This window comes from Zonotrichia leucophrys, chromosome 28 (assembly GCF_028769735.1).
Source record: "Zonotrichia leucophrys gambelii isolate GWCS_2022_RI chromosome 28, RI_Zleu_2.0, whole genome shotgun sequence".
In the NCBI taxonomy this organism is placed as follows: domain Eukaryota; kingdom Metazoa; phylum Chordata; class Aves; order Passeriformes; family Passerellidae; genus Zonotrichia; species Zonotrichia leucophrys.
The window spans coordinates 3402934-3412618 of record NC_088197.1 but is presented as its reverse complement, the minus strand read 5'-3'; the positions used below and the strand labels follow the sequence as shown (position 1 = coordinate 3412618).

The 9685-nt window shown below is 58.4% G+C and overlaps 1 protein-coding gene across 2 annotated transcripts; it reads right to left on the bottom strand.

The window, feature by feature from the left end:
- Positions 1-617: 617 nt before the first annotated feature.
- Positions 618-8729, bottom strand: MISP (mitotic spindle positioning). 2 transcript variants are annotated; one of them, XM_064734006.1, is made up of 5 exons: positions 8670-8729; positions 3056-5132; positions 2248-2459; positions 1848-1886; positions 618-1258 (listed from the first exon to the last, which is right to left on the bottom strand). In XM_064734006.1, exons 2-5 carry the CDS (start codon positions 5013-5015, stop codon positions 1172-1174), a joined length of 2298 nt encoding a protein of 765 aa, XP_064590076.1. In that variant the 5' UTR covers positions 5016-5132; positions 8670-8729; the 3' UTR covers positions 618-1171. The 2 variants fall into 2 exon arrangements, with proteins under 2 accessions (XP_064590076.1, XP_064590077.1); XM_064734007.1 differs by lacking the exon at positions 8670-8729 and adding an exon at positions 7622-7732.
- Positions 8730-9685: the final 956 nt, after the last annotated feature.

Genomic DNA, 9685 nt, shown 5'->3' with positions numbered 1-9685 from the left:
CTTACCGGACCCCCATCAGCGTTTGTGGAGGGGGTCGGTACCGGGGTCCCAACGGGTCCGAACCGGACCTTGGTCAGTGCTTGCAGAAGGGGTCGGTACCGTCGGTACCGAGGTCCCGGTGGGTCCGTACCGCCTCTCGGTCAGTGCTTGCGGAGGGGGTCGGTACCGTCGGTACCGGGGTCCCAGGGGCTCGGTACCGGGGTTCCCAGTGGGTCCGTACCGGACCCCCATCAGCGTTTGTGGAGGGGGTCGGTACCAGGGTCCCAACGGGTCCGAACCGGACCTTGGTCAGTGCTTGCAGAGGGGGTCGGTACCGTCGGTACCGGGGTCCCGGCGGGTCCGTACCGGAGCCGCGGGCGCTGCCCGGGAGCCCCCTAGCGGGGGCGGCCGGAGGGGCACGAGGCTCCCCCCGCGGTTGGGGTCGAACGGGACTTTCAAGCCCACCCGGTGCCGCCCCCGCCCCGCGCAGCGATTCCTCCCACCGGCCCCGGTGTTCCCAAGCCCGCCCGGTGGGACCCCGGTGCTCCCCCAGCCCCGCATCCCAACCCCCAATCCCAGCCCGGGGCTCCTCTGAAACACCGGAGCCAAACCAGCAGAACAGGCCTGGAAAACCGAGGGAGTGTAACAACTCTTTAATAAATTAGCAAAATAAACAGCATTTATGTATATTTTTTTTTATATTCCATTGCTGCATCTCCATGGATCACAGGAGTTAAACCAATGTTGATTCCCAAGTCCCACGGCAACACCGATCCAGAGGCCTCAGTTCAGGTACCCCCAAGGCAATGCTCAGCTTTGCAGTACTTAAAAACCTAAAACCACTGAGAAATAAAACAGCTTTTTTGTAAGCCTGAGACAGCTCCCGAGGGGCAAAGTGAATTATCGGGTGATTTCACCTGGCTGGCTCCAGGCGGAAGTGATTAAAAAGATACTGATCCAATTTTTTCCCTCTTAAGAAAAAGAATAAAAGTGTTCCTCCACCCCGCAGGGAGGAGGAGGAGGAGGAGGAGGAAGGAGCTGATCTATTGCATGGAAGGATTATCAGTTTAACAATAAACCAGATTGATTAGCAGGGTTCACGTCTCTGATTGTTGCGGTGGGTGGAACTGACGGAGTATTCAGGTCATGCACCAGCCGGCTGTGAGCAGGGCCAGCCCCCATGGCGGGTCCCTCAGTCCTCATCCCGCACGTACTGCCCCGCCTCCCAGCGCTGGGCCATGGCGCTCTTGTGGCGAAACACCCGGGTGCTTTCCACCACCTGCAGAGACCACAACGGGCGCGATTTTTATAAAGGAGAGACTTTCACAACGAGCTGGTTTGCAGAGCTGCTCCCACTCCCCCTGCCGGCTCCCCAGCCTGACCCAGTGTCCACCTGGGTGGTGCCCATGGGAGCCAGGACCGTCCTGTCCGCCCTACAAAGCCTCCAGGAGTGAGAGGAGCTCCCAAACCCGCTCTACCTGACCCAGTGTCCACCTGAGTGGTCCCTGTGGGAACCAGGACCATCCTGTCCCCCCCGTTTGGGAGCTCCCAAACCCGCTCTACCTGACCCAGTGTCCACCTGAGTGGTGCCTGTGGGAACCAGGACCATCCTGTCCCCCCCGTCCATCCCACAAAGCCTCCAGAAGTGAGGGGAGCTCCCAAATCCACTCTGCCTAACCCAGTGTCCACCTGAGTGGTCCCAGGACCATCCTGTCCATCCCACAAAGCCTCCAGAAGTGAGGGGAGCTCCCAAACCCACTCTGCCTAACCCAGTGTCCACCTGAGTGGTCCCAGGACCATCCTGTCCATCCCACAAAGCCTCCAGGAGTGTGGGAAGCTGGAGAAGATGGGAGGTGTCAGGGCTTTACCTCTGTGTTGACCTTGTCCACGGGTTCGATGCCTGCGTACTGTGAAAAGAGGAAAACACGATTAGATAACGGCAGCCTGGCAGGGGAATATCCACAGGCTGCTGGATCTGGGGCACAGGAGAGGCAAGGGAAGGCAGCACGTGCAGCTAAACCCTCCCTGGGGTTGGGGGAACATCCCAGACCAGGATTCCCCACAGGAGAAAGCTGCTGCTCCTCTCCAGTCCCACCCAGTGCTGGCAGCTCTGAACAGCAGGCGCTGCCTGGCTGTGATGGTGCCACCACCGCCAGAGCTGAGCAGCCGGATCAGTCAGGAGCAGCCACCTCCAGCCCCAGAGCCACCACTCTCCCCCAGGCTCAAGCCCCCACAAGCACTTGGCACAAGCAGGAAGAGCATGTTCACCTTTCCATCCTCCTTCACCCTCCTCCTCCGCTCCTCGAAGGGGCTGGAATGGGATGAGTCAGGGGTGAGGGTCTCTGCACTGCCCTGGGAGGAACTGGTCACCCTCAGCGGGGTGAAGGACGAGATCAGCCCCAGGATCCCCGGCTGGTGGGAGGCAGGAGAGGAGGCAGGAGACTCGGACACGGAGTAGTGGCCACTGGCACCTGAGGCAGCTGTGAGAGAAAGAGCATTGGGGGGGTGACCTCGGTTCCACTCCCAGGGGGTGGAGACCCACAGGAGTGTCAGGCCCCTGCCCCAAACCTGCCTCCAGAGCAGGTCCAGCAGGTTTGGTCACAGCCTGGACCCCATGCCTGGGGCCCAGTCTAGGACTGCAGGAACAAGGGTAAAATGCATTAGCTGGGCTCTTCCAGCCCTGTTTGCTGCTGTAACGTGACACAAACTCATCAAGACCTGAGCAGCTCTGGAATCCTGCAGAGCCTCTTCCTCCTCAGCAGCAGTTCTGCTGACTCCAGTGTGCTGGCATCAAATTCTGCTACCAGCACAGAGAAATCCTTAGAGCCATCCCATCCCAAATCATTTCTCCGTCCCTGTGCTCCCTTACCAGAGCTGTGCTGAGAGCAGGAGCTCTTCCAGCCCTGTTTGCTGCTGTAATGTGACATAAACTCATCAAGACCTGAGCAGCTCTGGAATCCTGCAGAGCCTCTCCCTCCTCAGCAGCAGTTCTGCTGACTCCAGTGTGCTGATATCAAGTTCTGGAATCCTTACAGCCATCCCACCAAATAATTTCTCCGTCCCTGTGCTCCCTTACCAGAGCTGTGCCGCGAGCGGGAGCCCTCCTGAGGAGCAGCACTGCCGTAGGTGTCCATCAGCCTCCTCCGCTGCTCCTGCAGCTCCTCTTCCCTCTGCAGGTCACTCCTGATCTCCTCCTCGATCAGCGCTGAAGTTTGCGGCTTCCCGGTGCGCAGCCGGTACTGCTCCTCGCGGCCGTCCTCCCTCCTCTGCGTGCCCATGTCCTCCACGAAGGACACCTTGGGCTTCCAGAAGGAGAGGTTCAAGTACTCCCTGGGCAGGACAGCAGCGCTGCTGGGGCTCTGGGTGGAGCTGGGAGGTTTTCCTCCCCGGGAATCCTCGCTCCCCCATTTGCTGGCGCTGGCGGAAGCGTGCGGGGACACCGAGGGCAGCTCGCGGCTCCTCTCGCTGGCGGCGAAGCGCGGCTGGGACAGCTGGAAGTGGGCGATGCTGGCTGTGTAGCTGGGGATGCTTCTCCCAGCCTTGCTGTCTTCTGTGGGGCTTGAGGGCTGCTCCACCACAAACTCTTTAAGCCAGCTCCTCCTCTCCTCTGCCCGCTTCAGGGGAGTGGGCTTCTCTGGGGGGGCTTCCTCCTGCTCGAACACCTTCCTGCGCTCCTCCAGCTCCTGCTGCGTGCCCCTGTCATAGGCCCCCAGCAGCCTCCCCTGCCTCTTCAGATCTTCCTCACGCTTCGTTTCCTGCTCAATTTCCCTCTGCACGTAAAGGGAAGCGCGGCCTCTGTCCTTCCCTTTCCTGCCCGGGCCGGGAGACGCGTGAATGTTGAGGACAGGCTTGGTCTGGATCTCCACCAGCTCGCTGCTGGAGGTCAGCCGCTGGATCCCCCTTTCCTTCCAGAGGTTCTCCTCCCTTTCCAAGGCCATGCGGATCTCCCTCTCGATGGGTGTCTCGTTGCTGACCCTCGTCCCGTTGCTGCTGGCCCTCACATCCACGTTGAAGGTCTCGTTGGAGGTGCTCCCATCGCTGGCATAGCCCGCAGTGGTTTCAGTGTACATCTCACCCAAGCCAGAGTCCAGGTCTTCTCTGGACCCTGATTTGGTCAGGATGGACACCTTCCCAATGGGATGTGACCTTTCTGTGTGAGATTTTCTGGGAGTATAAACCTCCTCCTTCTCAGGTGTCTTGTATGAGGACACACCATAAACCTGGTAAACGCTCTTGTCTGTCCCGCTCTGGCTTGATGCACCAGCACTGCTGTAGCCTCTCGTACCCTTTGTGGCCATCTCAGGGCTGTACCACTCTTCTCTGGAGACTTTTGTCACTGACTCTGGCCTTGGGGACATGGCCTGCTGCCCTGGGCTGAAAAACGAGCCGGGGTTGGTCTTCTCCAGCATCAGGAACTGCTGCCGAGCCGCAGAGAAGTTGATCTGCTCCGTGTCAATATTCTCAGGGTCAACGGGCGTTGCAGCCCTGCCTGGGGAGGGTTTGTCAAACCAGATGGCAAAGCTGGTGGGGACACTGCCTGTGTGCCTGCCTTCAGCTGGGCTGCTGATGGAGCCCAGCTCATCCATGGAGCTCCACCTCTCCGCTATGGTGGAGCTTTTCCTCATGGCCTGGCTCCGGATCACCTCCTTCCTCTCATCTTCCAGCTCCCTGGCTTTCTCAGGGGAGATGTTGGGTGGAGGGACCCTGTGCAGATCTTGCTCCTCGTCATCATAGAGCTTGGAGGGTTTCCTCTCACCCTTGTAAGCCCGGAGGTCGTACAGGCTTCCCGATCTCACCACCTCCAGCTTGGACTCCCTGTCTGGGGACGGGGTCCAGACATCTCTTCCACCCTCCAGGAAATACGAGGGTGACTGGGACCTCCTCTTCCAGCTGTAGCCATTTTCCACCCTCTGGCTGCTGTGCTGGGCAGAGCTGAACACATCATCATCACTGCTGGCCCTCAGCTCTGCCAGGGAGTCGTGCCTGTGCGAGGCCTGTGGCTGCTGGAACACAAGGTGCCTGGTGACCCTGTCCATCTCCTGGAGCTGTCACTGCTGTGCCAACCTTGTCCCACACTGGGGCCACTGCTTGGTTTTGAGGTCACCCTCAGAGTCCCAGTTCAGCAGAGGCCAAGGGTCTCGACCTGGCTGGCCCTGCAAGCAGGAGGGGAGAGCAGCCGTGAGGAACAGCAGAAGGAGCAGAGGTTGAGATGCAGCTCCTCTCCCAGCCTGGTTCCACTGCCCTTGGGACATGGAATTTCTAAGCTTTAGCCCTCGAAATTTCAAAAATAGCCCAAACACTCATCCTCACAAAACAAACTCCTCTCTCAAACTTCTCCACATCCCCTAGGACACTTCAACCCTTTAATCCACTGCTAAGCATAACTAACTTGCTCAGTGGAGGACAGAACATTGCCTCTCACCTAATTCACCTTTCCGGATAGAAAATACCAGGCCCAGAAGGACCAGCCAACCTGCAACTAACAGCAACCAAAGCTGCCACCACCCTCCACTCTGGCCTAATCAAAGCTCAATTAGGATCATTCACCACACCAGCCTGTCCTGTGTGGGGCAGGAGCAGAAGAACATAAAGCCCAATTCCCAACAGGAGCTGCCACAGAGCACAGAAATCCACCCCACCTCTGTCCCCCAGCCTGGCTGGGTTCTGGGGGAGCTCAACCAAACCTGCCCAGGCACTCAGTGCTGCCTGAACCACCAAAGGCAGCAGTGCTGGGGAAGATGAATCAGGAAAGGCTTATAAATATGATTGTCTGGCAAAAGATTTTGAGAATTATAAGGGAGATGGAAATGAAAGCAAGCTTTGAGATCCCTCAGTTACTGAACAACGGGAAAACAATGGTGTGGCTGACTGAAGGTAATCCCCTTTTGATCAAACAATTCCCTCTGCCTGCAGGCAGCTCCAAGGGTCAGAGCAGACCCTACAGCTTGGCAGAAGGGGCCCAAAGATGAGTTTTTAGGGTTTAAAATGTAACAGACTATGGTAATGTAGTGATTCTTATAGGCTGTATGGAAATCCTATAGAATTTGTATATTGTACTAGATTGGTTAGTGAGGATTAGAATATTCAACACAGAAGATGATTTATTGTGTTTTAACGGGAACCTCGCTCTCTTTACCCCTTTTACTCTCTTACCCTCTCATCCTCTCTCCCTCTCTCTTCTCTCAGGCTGCTCTGAGCTGTGGCTGCAGGTCCCAGCAGGGCCCTGCACCCAGGCCCTTTGCAATAAACCCCAAATTCCACAACCTGGCTGCAGAGATCTCTCATCTCCATCCATCCTGACAGTGCTACCCCAATGCTCCTACACAGCAGGACCTCAGCCACAAAGCCACAAGCTCCTGGTGCCACCACATCCAGCTGGGCACCAACAGCCTCGGCCTCTCCGCATGCACAGGGCAGGGAGGGAGCTCAAACCCTGGGCAGGGAAAGGTTGTGCCAGGCCAGGGCCACTCCTGCCTGGAATATCTCCTTGTGCCATTTACAGAAAGGAGCCTCCAAATAGCCCAGCTCTAGAAACTGGGGTCATAAACACGGTTTCATGGCTCATAAAACGAGGGGACTTTAACCCCCCCTGGCACACAGGGCAGGAGGGAGCAGCCCCAGCCTCGGGGTCAGGCCTGGAACAGCAGATCCCAGACAGGGAGGGGCAGCACAGGTGGGTCCCCGTGAGCCAGCAGCTGCCACCTCATCCCCGATGCCATCCCTGGCTGCAGAACTGGTGGCACACATGTCACCTGCAGACAGGCTGTGCCTGGAGGCAGCACTGTCACAGACACATTTTATGAAAAATCCTTTCCCTAGGATTTTTCCTCCTGAGAAGCTGAGAGGCCTCAGGAACAAAATAAAAACAATGATTGTCTGCTGCTGTGGAATGCAACAGGTGCATCTGTGATTGGTCTCTTGTGGTTGTTTGTAATTAATGGCCAATCACAACGAGCTGGCTCAGACAGAGAGTCTGAGCCACAAACCTTTGTTATTCATTCTTCCTCTTTCTATTCTTAGCTAGCCTTCTGATGAAATCCTTTCTTCTATTCTTTTAGTATAGTTTTAATGGAATATATATCATAAAATAATAAATGGAGCCATCTGAAACATGGAGTCAGATCCTCACCCTGAGACCCTGTGAACACCGTCACAGGCAGCACCACGTCCTGTGCCATATTTGCTGAGGTTTAGCCACGGCCTTGGCCTCACCTGTGAGCCCTGGCAGTCGGGGTGTGTCAGCCCTGGGCACCACTCCCGGGCATTCACAGCCTCCTGGGAATGTGCAGCAAAACTGGAGCAAGGCCACGGTGACAGCAGGGACAGCCCTGGGGAGGCAGGTGCCCGGTGTTCCCTGCATCACCCCGAGCATCCTGGCTCGTCCCCAGCGCTCTGTGCCTGCCTCCTTCATTCCTGCAGCCATTCTGGTGCCCTCCAGCCCTGCCAGGATGATCCTCCATCCTCTCCCTCCCACAAAACTCCCATCCAGGAGCATTTTAAACCTTTCCTGGGTTAGGAGCACGTGTGTCTCATTAGCTGGGACATCCTGGCCAGCCCTGGGCGATGTTTCACCGCTGGAGCTGCTGCCCAGCCCTGTGCCCAGCCCTGGCGCCTCAGCCTCTCTTCCTGCAGCTGAATTTACCTGTTAATTCCCCTGCTGTGATTCACTCCGGCTCTTTTATTGCCCCCAATGACGAGGATAATGAAAACCGTCTGCCCACGCCTCTCACCATGTTTGTGGGGATGAAATCCCGGCTGGAAAGGGATCGGGGAGCGCTGGCACAGGAGGGGAGCAGGGACACAGAAACCAGCTGGGCTCTTATCAGGGCTCCACGCAAGCAGAACGGCCCCTCCCAGAGCTGCACCCAAAACATTTCACCTCCCTCAGCTCCCCCTGGAGCTCTGGGACTGCAGGGGCTCCAAATTCCCTGTTCTGGGCTGCCCCCAGCCCAGCCAAGCACTGTGGGAGATGCTTGGCACAGAAGATGGCAGTGCCACAGTCTGGCATGGGATTCCCTCATAAGGAGATATCTGGGGTGATTTCCAGGGTCCCACCAGTTTGGGGGTTCTGCACAGGGTTACAGAGCTGGGATTCCCTCATAATGAGAATCTGGGGTGATTTCCAGGGTCCCACCAGTTTGGGGGTTCTGTACAGGGCCACACACCCACCCTGTGCCCACCCTGAGCCAGGGGCTGCCCCAGGATGGGCTGGTGCACACAAACAGCCCAGCACGTGTCCATGTCCCTGTGGTGCCCACCCCAGACAGTGCCACCATCCCTGCACGCCCTCGGTGCCATCTCTGCACTCCTCAATGCCACCATCTCTGCCCACCTTCAGTGCCACCATCCCTGCACGGTGCCACCATCCCTGCCCACCTTCAGTGCCACCACCCCTGCACACCCCAAATAGTGCCACCATCCCTCAGTGCCATCCCTGCACACCCTCAATGTCACCATCCCTGCACGTCCTCAGTGCCACTATCCCTCAGTGCCACCATCCTGCCCACCCTCAGTGCCACCATCCCTGCATGGTGCCACCATCCCTGCACACCGTGAGTGCCACCATCCCTGCACACCTCAATGCCACCATTCCTGCATGCCCTCAATGCCACCATCCCTGCATGGCCATGGGCACACAGCGTCCCCCCAGCGCCTGGCACTGCCCTCAGCCCCCAGCACGCTGCACTTACAGTCCATGGAGCTGGCAGGGCAGGGGTCCCCATGTCCCCAGGGCTCCCAGCTGAGCTCTGCCTGCCGGGTGTGGCAGCCCTGGGGTGTGGGGGGGTTGGAGGTGCCTGCAGGGCCCTGATAAGCTCAGCACGGGGAGATCTGAGGGATTCCAGGAACCACCTTGGGCTCAGTGCCCTGTCCCCGAATTCCTGTGCTGGTGTCACCCATGCCCTGGGGCTGCCCTTGGCTCTGATGCTCTGATGCACCAATGTGCCAACAGCCATGTGCCAGTGCCCCAGCGTGCCAGGGTGGTGTGGCCATGCAGCCACACACAGACCTTGCTCCAGACCTTTCTGCCCCTCCACGAACGGCACTGAGGAGCCCTGAACTTCAGCAGAACCTCCATGCCCAGCTCTCCCCTCACCCTGTGAGCCCCAGAGGAGGGGATGGCATCAGAGCCCTGTGCCATCCTCTCCTGTCACACCACAGGAGCTGGTCACCCCGTGTTTGCCCTCCTGCCACAGCAGCCCTGGCACTGCCAGCCCCAGCTCCTGCAGCAGGGGACATGCCACCTGCTCTGGGCACCTCTGGCAGCTGCAGGATAAGGGCAGGGCTGTGCCACAGCGTCCCTGGCGCCCTTGGTGCCTGGATGTGGCTGGATCTCAGTGGGATGGGTGACATTGCCATGCCCAGGACTGCCTTCCCTCCTGGCATGTGCCAGGCACTCAGCCCTGTCCCTGTGGGACGTCCCTGTCCTTGTCCCACTCCTGCCAGCCCCACTGGCACCCAAACATGGCCCTGGTGTCACACGGAGCTCAGCTGTGGGTGCTGGGGGTCCCATTTACCCCCTTGGTGCCCACTCACCCCCTTGGTGCCCCATTTACCTCCTTAGTGCTCACTCCCCATGTGCCTCTTACCCCCTTGGTGCCACCACCCTGTGCCATTACCTCCTTAGTGCCCCACTCACCCCCTTGGTGCCCCATTTACCTCCTTAGTGCTCCACTCACCCCCTTGGTGCCCCATTCACCCCTCAGTG

Bases quoted from the DNA above. Each gene is read 5' to 3' on its own strand.
- MISP (XM_064734006.1), bottom strand. From the start codon at position 5,015: ATGGACAGGGTCACCAGGCACCTTGTGTTCCAGCAGCCACAGGCCTCG. The intron at 2,460-3,055 runs GTAAGGGAGCAC...TTTCTCTCACAG, and splicing joins CCGCTCGCGGCACAGCTCTG to CTGCCTCAGGTGCCAGTGGC. The intron at 1,887-2,247 runs GTGAACATGCTC...CTCTTTTCACAG, and splicing joins GGGTGAAGGAGGATGGAAAG to TACGCAGGCATCGAACCCGT.